This window comes from Ruditapes philippinarum, unplaced genomic scaffold, assembly GCF_026571515.1.
Source record: "Ruditapes philippinarum isolate M1 unplaced genomic scaffold, ASM2657151v2 ctg1434_1_1_1_1, whole genome shotgun sequence".
Classification (NCBI taxonomy): Eukaryota; Metazoa; Mollusca; class Bivalvia; order Venerida; family Veneridae; genus Ruditapes; species Ruditapes philippinarum.
Window position 1 is genome coordinate 1 of NW_026854142.1, and position 13823 is coordinate 13823.

The window sequence follows — 13823 nt, forward strand, 5'->3', positions numbered from 1 at the left end:
TTCGAATTCTATTTTGTCAAGGATCTTAATTACAATGTAATATATAAATCCGCGATTATGTGTAATTCTTGTCCGATTTGGGTTTTAAAAGCGTTTAACCACTTTTCATTTTTGGGTCCTTTTGCACTTATACTGGAAAAATAGAGTGAGCGAATAATCTGAAATCTTGCACACAAGTTAACATGCATCCAATAGTATATAAATTTAGAAAAAGATATTACCAGTTTCGTCATAGCAATAACGTTTATTAGAGATGTAGATTAATATATATCTCTGCGTTAGTTTTAAAAAATTCATACCCTGGTTGGTATATTTTAACTGGAACAATAATAAAATTTTGGTCCCAGATTTTAATTAGAATAGGAAACACATTTGTGACATTGTAACAAATGTGAACAAAAAAGTAAATTACATGAACACTGACTTATTTTTAAAAATTCAGCACCAGACTAAAAAAACAAAATTGAAAAAAAAAAAAAAAAAACATTGCAAAAGTAGAAAATAAAAGATATTCATAAGATTGTTCAAAATGCAGCGCGTATATATCACATCTACACTAATTTATTTCTGTTGCTTTGGTTATTAAAACGTTCAACGGCGCCTAGCTAGAACTGACACTGACAATTTCATTGATAGGTATAGAATTCTATATTGTTTTTGTTTTTATTTGATTTTCACGTGTAGTCTATAGCCGGGCAAGCCACTTATTTGGGGTAATCTCAGGGGCAGGTAACTTATACATACGTCTGAAATATCTTTTTTCCTTTTGTAATGTTTTTCAGTATATTTTTCCATATTTTCAACCAAAAAAATCCATGAAATATTTCTGTTACCTTTTTCATAAGAGGTAATTTTAATTCTTCTAAGTTTTGCCTTAAAAAGCGTTTTAATTTCGCCGCCACCGCTGCTACCGCCGCCAACACGACCACCACCAATAACAACATAGTATGAGTAAGAAAAAGTTTTGTAAAATGCGTAAGAATACAACACTCGCTGTATCTGTAAAATCCACAGATCCGCTGATTTATATAAAACTCGAGTTCAAGATCTTGCGACATTTAACGATAGTGTCGCGACATTTAACGGTAGGGGAAATCCGTGTGACATTTAATGTTCACATTGCGACATTTAACGGCAAATGATTTTGCGACATTTAGCGGCGGTTGCGACATTTAGCGGCAATGGTGCGACATTTAGCGGTAAATGCGACATTTAGCGGTGTTGCGACATATAACGGCGCCACACACACTTTAGCTTTCAATGACGATAAAAATTCTATCGCTAAATGATTGGTTTCATTCATTTACACAATGTCTATAAAAGATTGAAAACGAAACCACGTTTGATTGTAAATTGTTTTTTGTTACTGACAAGTTTCACTAATTGGATTTCAATTTAAACAATAGACTCACTGGACTATTGTAAAAAATAATTGATGTGATATTTGTTTTACGAGTCTAAAATTGATATTAATGAAGTTTTCAGTAGAACAATACAAATTCAAATAAATAAGATGACTATGTTACGGACAGACTCATTCATTTCATCAATAATTTCAACGCCAAAAGCTTTATAGACTCGAGCTGAATTTTCTATTGGCAATGCTATGAAATATTATTAAAATCGAAAGCATAAGTGTACCCAATTAATACGTTTTGCAATATATTTTGCAATATGGCTTCTTTTACCATATTGCTACTGCCTTACCGATTAGTCAAAAGCTCTGTGAGGTATATAACATCGATAATATTAAACAAGGGTGATAAAGATCTATTGTTCTCCTATTTTTCCGAAGTTTATTTTGCTGAGGTAAAGATCTATTGTTCTCCTATTTTTCCGAAGTTTATTTTGCTGAGGTAAAGATCTATTGTTCTCCTATTTTTCCGAAGTTTATTTTGCTGAGGTAAAGATCTATTGTTCTCCTATTTTTCCGAAGTTTATTTTGCTGAGGTAAAGATCTATTGTTCTCCTATTTTTCCGAAGTTTATTTTGCTGAGGTAAAGATCTATTGTTCTCCTATTTTTCCGAAGTTTATTTTGCTGAGGTAAAGATCTATTGTTCTCCTATTTTTCAGAAATTTATTTTGCTGAGGTAAAGATCTATTGTTCTCCTATTTTTCCGAAGTTTATTTTGCTGAGGTAAAGATCTATTGTTCTCCTATTTTTCCGAAGTTTATTTTGCTGAGGTAAAGATCTATTGTTCTCCTATTTTTCCGAAATCTATTTTGCTCCTCAGCTAAAATATTTTTTTCTTCTATCCATTTAAGCAATCTGTTATTTTAAACTGAACAATATAACCAATACATGTTTGGGGCAAGAGCTATACCCTTATAATAAAAAAGATCCCTAGGATATGTTGTGTTTGATTTCGGTATTTGGTTAATAATGCCTTTACCCAAATCTGGGAGAATGCTACTATTATTAAAATATGTATTCAACAAAATATGTAAACATTAAAAATCACTTTTAAATGTTGGGAATTGAGTACCGCCTGAGTCGGTGCTAGGGGCGTGAGGGATGTTGCACTTTTCATTATTCCATATCTTCAGACTCATTTAAACCTAGTCTGTAATTTCCATGTAATTTTGCTGCTTTTAATGCTTCCAAGGGATCACTTTTGACAAAATTAACGCTATATTTCATTGCAATATATCTTTTGGCAATTGTACTAATTGATTACTGAAATGTATTCAGTTACAAAAAACGGCGGAGTTATTGATTTTTCTTTTGTGATTTATAATTGCAGTTTTTAGAAAATGATATACCGATACTTTTTGATCATTTATTCATAGGGTAAGTAATTGTTTGGTTTCATTTCTAAATAGACAAAAATTACAAAAAAATGAAATGGGGTAAAAAAACAACAACAACCACGGAGCGTTGTATTTAGTTATTTAGCAAGTGTACTTATGAATTTCTGAAACGTCATTCAATTCAGAAAACAACAAAAACAACGGAGTCATTGACTTCACCTTTGCGATATATAATTGCAATTATTACTAGCGAGATTTCATTCGAGAAAAGAAGTCTAACATTTTATATGGTACATACTCTTGCAGTTATTTTATTATGTTTATACATCTCATCTTAAAGAGTAAAAAGAAAACGAATTACATTGTATTAATAAGTTAATGTATAAAGTGATAAACGGTTTATACATGTAAGATTACTTTTTATATTAATATATAAATGAAAATAATTAATATATAAAATTAAACGAAATATAAATAAATATTTTGTATTAATTACTTTTTTGAATTGATTTTGTACCAATTTTCTTTTAAAAATTATTTTTTCTTTTCAATACCAGTGTGGAATATTACGTTTCAGTCCAGTAAAGACACGGATATTTCTATTTTAGACAGTATTACTGTGCCGGAACATGAAGCGTCACCATATTTTTGTCACTATTTTTCATTTATACTCAATTTTTGTTTTGGCAAACGGTGAAACTAATTTACTGTTTAAATGGAGTGAAAACGCTGATGGAAAATTATGTACGGATATGGACAGTGTGTTTGATAAAACACAAATCTACGATAAATCTGTCTGTTTGTTTGAATGTGCAAAAGACTCTGGTTGTAAAAGTGTATTTCATGCACGGGATACTGGTAAATGCACGGGCTGTGCGGCCAGCTATGATATTTCTACTCAACCAATAGGAGCATTTGAAGGTTTCAGATACTATATGCAACAGCGTAAGTTTAACGTATTCTATTCTTAAACTATTTTAGGTAGGTAAGTTTACACCTATTATTACCCCTCATTGTTTTTATAATATTAATTTCCCAAACTCTGAAAAATGTAAACCTTTAGAAACGTACAGTGCCCAAAATGAAGTATTTATTCGTGGTTATAAAATAAGTAACACATGGGTTTGTGAGTAGCAGCAAAAATATCATCTGTTACGATCGAATAACAGTATTTTCCTCGGAAGGATATTTTTACTGTTAATCACTATGTGTTATTTATATATTAATGGCATAATAACAAGAATTTTGACAGATAATAGTATTTATTTTGTTCAAGAAAACAACAAGCAGTATGCAATACAATAAGTTTGATTATCAATTTAAAGTTTTTAACAATTCACTAAAATCGATAAAATCATCCTGAGAAAGGAGACTGGTATAGAATAATAAGCAACACGTCATATCATTAGTATTGTTTAAATTTCAAACAAAAACTAAATAATTTTAAGAGACACAAAATAATACATACCTTTATTAATACAAAAAAGTAAATGTAAGTAAATATACTATATCCTTCTTTTTAATTTAACGTATTTAAAGCTTGTGTCAAATTTCTTTCTTTTTTTCAATTCATAAATCAAAATTAAAATTAAGTGATAAACTTTTAGTTCAGTCAGTTAAGCAGTTTAACTTTTTTGATTTTTAAGTTATGCACAACTCTTGTTAAGAAATTTATTATTGGTAAATTAGAGACCTATATTTCTAGAATATACCTATGATTCAATTACGAAACACCAGATGTTATAAAAGATATATGTGTCTATTATCTCAAATAGCTATGATATGTCCGACAATATTTAGACAATATTCCAATGAAATACAAAAAAAGATACTTATTATCATTTTATAAACTATTTTAACAAAGAAGGCAAACACATAACGTAAATTACAATAAAGAAACTAGTCACTCCAAGATGTAGATTTTATACGACTTAGACCTCTGTTTTGACTTTTGTATCGCCGTGCTGTCTTCTTTAGTAGTTGATATCTTCAGGCCAATAAAAAAGTTTTACACAATGTGATTTGAGTCAGAGCATGTCCCACTACATCCAAATTTCAGTATAGTCACAATAACATTAAATATATTTTTTACATTTCAATCGACACAGGTTGTACAGAAGGCTGGAATAGCTTTGCAAATTCATGTTACTTCATTCCAGAGCAAAAAATGAACTTTTTGCAAGGCGTGGTAAGCATATCTTTATCTTTATATTCGAGTTGATAATTAATATTGACGAAAATCTCATGAATTTCGTCTGTTTGCATATTTTATAATTGAGTTTGCTAAATATGTCCTTCATGCACAGCTGGATTTATATGTAAATGAACACTTTTTGGTGAACAAATAATTTCTTATTCGTTAAAAATCGAATATATTTTACACACGTTTCAAAATCGACACTAAAAAGTTCATGGAAGAGCAATGTGACGTTTGAGAACATTTGTCTTTGTCCATACTAAAAGGTAAAGGGACGAGGCCAATCATATTCAAATTACTAAAAACAGAACTACTAGTGTACTAAATTCAAATCTTTACAAAGATGTCAGACAAGCGTAGTATTTGTTGTTGTTGGCTTTTTTTTTTCGGGGGGGGGGGGGGGTGGGGTGGGGGTGGGGGCTGGTTTAGTGGCTCTAACATAGTAAAGGCCATATGGTGACTTTCCAGCTTTACTGGTGGAGGAAGTTATCAGGCCCCCACCTCCGTACATGATTTATGATTTCAGGCAGGAATGTACAAACAGCATAGTAATTGACTCGGCTGTGGGGCAATATCAGTAAGTTTGTTAGGTTATACAGGGAAGCTTATCGGTGTAACAAGAAAGCTGCATAATCTTCATTTTCAATCCCTTTTAATTTTCTGAAATATCATAAACATTTAAATGGTATGGCTTTGGTGATGATATAATTTATTGATTGCAAAAGTATACCTTTTTTTCTTTCTCAAATTAAAGGCAATGTGTGAAACATTAAATGCTTATCCTGTTATAATGGACAGCGAAGAAGAGAACAACTATCTGAAGGCGTTAATTAACTCAAAATATACATATACAGGTATGTTCAGTTACAAATCTATCTTTTTTGTTTCCCTTTGTCTGTGATTGATGCCTTTTGAAACTATTGATCCAGAAATTTTGTTTTTAAGGCTTTATTTAAATCGGAAAGTGTCCTTTGCTTCGTATTTTAAAAAAAGTATCATTTTTACTATCCCATTAAATACAATTAAGTTAGCAATCAAGCCTTTTTTCGGCCAGAGACTGGACTTCCTACAAAAATTTACAGGGAAAAACTGAATATATGTAAACATTTTAAAAGTCATTTTACAATTATAATCTGAAAACTCGGAATCTGATTGGCAATTGTAAAATTACTAAAATAACATAAAGGATTATTCCGACATGGTATACGCGTCTAATTTTTAATAAATCGAAAGGAGTTCTGGAAACGAACCATCTACATTCCTATGTTCTTTTACTATCAAGATAAGGTTCAGATATAACCATGCCTTCTCCTACACATTATAATTCTATAGTGCAATGCATCCTCTTACAGATTACTTTACGCTGCTTTAATGAGTTAAAAAATTTGTCAAAAATTGACGAAACCACCATTTACAATTACGATCACGATCCCGTTTACTCATGCGCATGAAACTAGCGAAAAGCACACTAAAAAATGAACTTATCGCGTATTATCAGTTATCTATGTGTTATGAATACACAGTTTTCCTTTTTTTTATATTAGAGAAATATTTCTATAATCGTTAACGATTGAATGGTTTGTTTATGATAAATATTTGTCGTAGTGTTTTTAGATTAAAAAACTAACTTTCGGTTCTTTTTTCCGATTTTAGGTTTCTTTCGTTATTTTCAAAGGTGTTGCAAATTCGTTAAATCATGTCTTTTGTATCGACAAAACGTTGTCATTTTTAAACTTTCTATCAAAAAATTTCGATATGACTTCAATTGCTTAAAAATAGGGTGTTTGTTTCTTATTTACTCTTTCTCCACTTTTAAAGGATTTACTTTTGACTATCCTAATATGTGATTCTTTCCCTGAAACTGCAAATATATTCATATGATTTTAATATTTAAAAAATTAAACGTTTAATTCAATAATAGGCTCAATATCATAATCAGTACGTGTCTATTTCCATGTTTCCTAAGATACTCAGCCGAATATCTTTTTTAAAAATATTTTTTGTTTCATTTCAATTGCATGAACTTTACTTTTAAATAGGTTCTGATTTCAAATATAATTTTGATATTCGTCTAGTTGTCAGATATCATTCCCTCTCTCTGAACATTTTTAGCTGACGTGCCTGCTTTCTTTACCGGCTTCACAGACATTGATACTGAGGGTGCATGGGTAGAACACGGTTCCAATAACCAAATGGTATTCCCGCCGGATTGGTATATGGATGAACCAAACGGAGGAACGACAGAGAACTGTTTGGTTTTCTATTTTCCTGACTTGAAATGGGTAGATTTCCCTTGCAGCTCTGAGCAAATAATGATTTGCGAAATGGATGCACCGGCTTGATACAAATATTATACTTGGACATTTATTTGACTCGTACGTTATGCATACCTAGCAACTAATGCGACATAGAAATTGCCGATGGTTGACTTGAATATTTCAGATTATACTTTTCAATATTAGCTGTGATTTAATATTGTACCTTGATGTCATTAATATTTTTAATGTTGAGCAACAAGCAAAAATGGGTATTAAGAATACAAATATATACATCACTCTCGAATTGTTTCTAACGGCGCACCAACACAATTAAGCTAATATGGCGCAATTAACAGGAAAGATAAATTTGGATAAAGCAACACCAGGTGGCAAAAAGAAAGCTAAAAGGTATTTGAACCCATTTAGTCGCATTTTTCGACGCTGGTAGCTGTAATTCTGATGCTTCAACTCTTAAAGGCAATTCCCTAGCTACAATGGGCCTCTTGTAACAGAAATAAATGTACACGATTTTTGGAGCAGATATAGTAAAAAGTTGACGTTTGTAACGGCTTGAATTTCATTTCTGGTCTGTATTCTAGCAATTGTTAAATAACGACATGAAAACAATGTTCACAAGGACACATATTGGCAATCTTCAGTTTAGTTAAAACTTCTTGTGAATAGCACAACAAATATATATAGGCATTTACGTATATCATGCATAACAAAATATAAAAGAAAAACGGCACAACGAAAAATGTTGTAGTCTCGGTTTGATTGAGCCTATTCAGGTAAATTTACACGTCATCTTGCACGGACTGTACCAGAATTCAAAATTAAAGAATGAAATGTTGAAATTTTGAATTTAGATACTTTTCTAAGTTGTGTTTGTAAAATAATTATTATGGAACCTTAAATGTGTCTCGTTCGTGACATATTTCATAACAAAGCAGCGTCTAGTCCCCAAGTGATATGAATGTATATACCTTTAACAAAACATATTGGACGAACAGAAAGTAAAATGAAATTTCGAAAACATGTGAAAGAGGATCACAGTTATTAAGCCTTCATGCCAAAAAACAAATCACCTAAAAGGCAAACTTGAAAAGAAGGCAACATATTCTTAAAACAGTATTTAATCAAGAAAACTGGTACCATCCAAATAGAAAAAAATGATAAATAGAAGGAACTTAAACACCACAAACATAAAAATAATGTAATGTTGAACGATTTTCATGAATCACAAACACAACATCTCAGATCGAATATAATGGGCGACTTTTACGGTCTACAACGATGGAGTGATAATGCCAAGGAGAATGTTAAGCACAAAGAGTTAAAGAGGTTATTTTGTCAAAGCTTTTTCAAGGGGAACCACTGGTATTTTTCATTGACTTATTTTGAAATTTGTAAGCTATTTGCTGTAGTTTTATATTTGTGTGCAAAATTTCAGAGCATACTCTTTACGTCCAGAATAATCGTGTCAATTGATATGAAAAGAGTTTGAAAATTTTCATTAATATCGGGCTGAAAACATGAACACCAAATCGAGTAAATGCTAAATTTAGGTTAGTATGTATAACTTTCAAAATTATTCTTTAAATAATAACTATTTAATTCAGTATTCTATTTGACTGTTTTGATAATTATTTGTTTGGCAGTTGCAATATGACCATTGATGTGTTTTGTTGTTCAATAAATATATATCTTGGATATATCTTATTTCAGTTTTCTCTACTCACCTTTCAGTCAAGCGCACTCAAAACAAATATATGCCGACGGGCTATGCCGACATTAAAGGCAAATCCTAAAGGGGCCCTTTTCTCAACAACATATTCTCTTGGTTTAAAAACACCCCCCCGGCTTTTCCTTCCCGGCGACACTAGGGCCCAAACCCCAAAACCCGGTAAAAAGATAGAAAAAAAGCTTTTTTTTGCACAAATTTCTTAAATACTTTAATAGCTCGACTTTTAAAAAAGGGGGTTTTCGGGGCCTTCATTCTTTTCATTCTTTTCTTTCTTTCTTTTCATTTATGTTTTATTAAATTTTCCCAAACCCAAAACCTACAAAATTCCCTTTGTCATGTTTATCTCACATTTTGAAAAAAAAGTAAAAGAAATAAGAGGACAATTGTATTTTTTAATCGCCCTTTTTAAATTTTTGAAAGTTTCCAATTCAAATGTAAAATCAATATCATTTTTTAAAAAAAGGGGCTTTTTAATTTTTTCATATTGGAGTGTTTATGCCCACTTTTCATTTACAAAAATTTTTTCCCAAATTTAGCAACGAGAAATAAGAATAGGGAAATTATGTTATAAAATTGATAATTATTTTTCAAGACAAAAGCATTTCATTTCATCAATTCTTTTTAATGTCAAAACGATTCAAAGACTTAAGTGCTTTTTTGTCTCGCTTTTATTTAAAAATTGTCAATATGTTGTCTTTTTAGGGAGTCACCCGTTTGTTCACATCTAATATTTGTTATCACACTTGGTTGATTCGAAATTTTAACAATAAAATATGTTTACAGTGAGTACTAGTATTTCAAAACGCTCAAATGGCTTTTAAACATTTTACCTTGAAAGTTCACTTGTTCTAAATATTGTTTACAGATTTGTAAATATATTTTAAAGGAAAAAAAAACATTTCAAAAGCCATGCTTTATGAAAATAAAAATCAACCTGCAAATAGTTAATTCACTATCTGATATGTTCAAATAAATTTATATTTGCAGTTGTACAATTCGATGTGTTTAACATATCATATATATCGCGATATTTATTAAAATCAAACAATCTGAACTTTAAAAGAAATTACACCGAATCCTTAATAAAGCAGGTCTGGAAACTTTATTCTAAAACCTGTTCAATTAACCTAAAGATGTTTTGAACTAACCATTTTAATTGGTTTCATTTAAGATACTGAAAGAAGCAACCTTGCACACAATTTATTCGTTACGGTACAATCTTCAAACGGTATGACAATTTGTAGTCCCATCATGTCAAAAAAACTCAATGGTGTTCCTTTAAATGCACATTGAGTGATTGCCTGCCAACGATTACTTAATTAGTTCTTCTGTTTAAAAACACTTTCTTAATGTAAAACCTAATTTGTTTTTCTTCAAAAATTTAAGTGAAAATGTCATAACACACTTATTAATTGTCACCGTCTATATTATAAATGAGCGCTCGCCATCTATACTTTATAAATACTTTATAAATAACCTGAACAAACCTAATGAAAGAACACATATGAGCCGCGCCATGACAAAACCAACATAATGCGCAGTCTGATCAGGATCTATGCTGTTCGCTATCAGTTTCTCTACTTGTTATAGGGTTTGTTAGCGAACAGCATGGATCCTGATCAGACTGCGCGGAGGCGCAGGCTGGTCTGGATCCATGCTGATCGCAAACGCATTACGTTGGTTTTGTCATGGCGCGGCTCATATATACATGTACGTATCATTGTTCCCACATTTTCGGGGGTCCTCATATTTTCATGGCGTCATTTACGGTCGCGAATGACAGCTCGTGCGATTGATTCGACTCTCCAAAAAGCAAGCATGTTTTCACAGACACTTGTTTCTACTACGAAAATATAGACAGTTGTTGCGATTATTTCTGATAAGTCTTCATTAGAATGGCAAGGATCAATCATTATAATCATATCATTGCATAGAATATATGCCTAAAAATGTTTTGAAAAGATTTTCAAATCGAATAAGGAATAATGAACCAGTTCCTTATTCCTTAATCAACGCCGAATAAGGAACAGAGGAAATACACAGGAAAGAACACAATTGCAATTGTATATGATAAATCTGCATTAAAACTGCAATAGTCAAACAATCAAATGATTGCATAAAACATCTACATAAAAATATTTCGAAAAAATATTCAAATCGAATAAGGACTAAGAAACAAGTTTCTCATTCATTATTCAAATCCAGATAAGTAATAAAAGAAGATACATGAAGAAAGACACCAGTTGCAATTATTTCTGATAACTCTGCATTAGAATTGCAAGGTTCTCTTTCTTAGCGTATCTTCTTTTGTTCCTTGTTTTTGGGGCCGAATTATAACCCTTGAAATTTTTTTTCAAAATATTTTCATGCAGATGCTCTATGCCATGATTTTAAAGATTGATCCTTGCAATTCAAAGGAAGATATATACAAAAGAGTTGCAACTGATGTCTTTCTTTGCGTATCTTCTTCTGATCATTATTCGGAGTTGTTTTAGAAATAACGAACTGGTTTCTTATTCCTCATTCGACTTCAACATTTTTTTCAAAATATTTTATGGAAATGTTTCATGTTATGATTTTGATGATCGATCCTTGCAATTCAAATGCAGATTTATTAGAAATAATCGCAACTGGTGGCTTTTTGCTTATCTTTTTGTGTTTCTTATTCGGAGTCGAATACGGAATAAGGTACTGATTCCTTCTTGTTCCTTATTCCTTATTCGACTTTATCATTTTTTCAAAATATTTTAATGCATATGCTTTATGTAATGATTTTAATGATTGATCCTTGCATTTCTAATGCAGATTTATTAGAAATAATCGCAACTGGCGCCTTTCATTTCGTATCCTGTTCTGTTCCTTATTCGGAGTTGAATAAGGAATAATGAACTGGCTTCTATTTCCGTATTCGACGTGACCATTTTTTCATAATATTTAGATGCAGTGCTTATGCAATGACTTTGATGATGATTGATTTTTGCAATTCTAATGGAGATTAATATTAAAAAAAACCTTAGTGCATTTGCGATATCTTCTGTTCCTTTTTAAGTGTTTTCAGTTTGGTTCTAGTTTGCTGGTCAACCATAAATATTTTTATATAAATACTTATTCTGCCTGTTCCTTATTTAGATTTGAATAAGGAATACGGAACTAGTTCCCTATTTTCCTGATTCGAAAAAAGGAATAAGGAGTAGGGAACTAATTTTATATACATGAAATATTCACATATCATAAAATATAACTTTAGCTTTAGGGCATTATTTTCGATTAGATCATCTTAATTTCAATAAATATTCAAGTATGCAATAATGGAATAATTATCTATTATTACGTACGGTCTTATTTTTGTATAATTGACATTATTTTCATTTTCCAAAAAATCTATCATAATTATGGTCTTTGGCCAGTTATTGATAGACTGACCGACATATTGTTACGCATGCGCATAAAACAGCATTTAATGATATGAATATTAAGTTTATGTCTTGTATTGATTATCATTGGATTATTTGAAAATAAAACAAAAACAATACAAGTGAACAATTTTAAGTAGTTAACAATAGCCATTAAGTCTGTATACAATCGAAATTATAAATCAATGATTAGTGATTGGCATAAAACAAAGTGGCAGAGTTAAGAATGATATAGGACAACGCTCCAAATCTCACTGAGTAATTTTCAAAAATTGGTCTATTTCAATGAAACAGTTTCTACATTTTACCCTTAAATGGAAAGCATAAAATCATCTAAACAATGACTAGACAATTTACACAATTTCATTACTATGTTTATTGAATTATCTATAAACTGAACAGGTTTAAGACCCTTCACAATAAAGCAACACTGCATGATCCTTTTTTTTACAGTCCATTATAATAACATATAGATTAAACACATATCTTTGTCGATTCTACAGAAATGTCTTTCACTGGATGTTGATTAAGTTTTCGTGAAACAAAATCCCCTATAAGCAGAACAGCAGCAATTCCTTGTGCCGTTGAAATGATGGCGAAGATAGCGTTGTAAGAACCTGTATTGTCCCTGATAACGCCTGGAATGAAAATACAAACAATAGCATTATATCAATAAGTACAGACAGTATCTCGCCTGTGATGCATTACAATTTGTTCCCTTATAAAATAATTTACTATAGACTAAAGAAATGAATCACTCGCGAGGACACGTTTATCCTTAACCAAAAGTTTTTTGTTTTCGTTTTTAATTTGTTAAACCATCCCAAGTGTTCCTTAAAATTACAGTATTAGTTTGTATGGTATGCAAATATATAAATAGTGTTAGTTTATAAAACATTTATGTCAAGCAAGATATCAAAAAGTTTATAAACACATACATTTTCATATTGGTTATTATGTTGTTTTATACAAAACGCGACAAGCTTTTAGAATGAAACAAAATAGCCCGTACTAAATAATAATGGGATAGAAAAGTTAAATTTCCTTTAAAAAGTTCCTTAACCAATATCTTGTCCCTGCTTTGTATTTTGGAAGGTTTATGACTTGTATCACAGCTAGCCAAGATTAAACGATAATTTATTGTCTTTTCATTCATTGAAACCTGCATTGTTTAATGATCAAACAGAAACAAGGAAGTACTTGCCATAGAACCCTATAATATTGTATGTGAATCCATAACGCATTATTAAATAACACTGAATTGTGTGGGGAAAAACGCTGAATCGTGCAATATAAATCTATACTGGAATGGTTTAAAGCGATAAGTAAAAAAACCAATATATTTTATTGAAAATACAACTGAAAAAGAAATTAGTAAATACGGCTTCAAAGACGCGACATGTGCATGAAACCTCGACTATGGAATGAGTTAAACTGCTTATCAACTTTAAGATAG

At 30.9% G+C, this 13823-nt stretch overlaps 1 protein-coding gene across 1 annotated transcript; it reads left to right on the top strand.

The window, feature by feature from the left end:
- Positions 1-5708: 5708 nt before the first annotated feature.
- On the top strand, positions 5709-7321 carry LOC132739092 (C-type lectin domain family 3 member A-like). The gene is made up of 2 exons (XM_060726742.1): positions 5709-5803; positions 7062-7321. Exons 1-2 carry the CDS (start codon positions 5740-5742, stop codon positions 7289-7291), a joined length of 294 nt encoding a protein of 97 aa, XP_060582725.1. The 5' UTR covers positions 5709-5739; the 3' UTR covers positions 7292-7321.
- The last annotated feature ends 6502 nt before the right edge of the window (positions 7322-13823 follow it).

Bases quoted from the DNA above. Each gene is read 5' to 3' on its own strand.
- LOC132739092 (XM_060726742.1), top strand. From the start codon at position 5,740: ATGGACAGCGAAGAAGAGAACAACTATCTGAAGGCGTTAATTAACTCA. The intron at 5,804-7,061 runs GTATGTTCAGTT...GAACATTTTTAG, and splicing joins CTCAAAATATACATATACAG to CTGACGTGCCTGCTTTCTTT.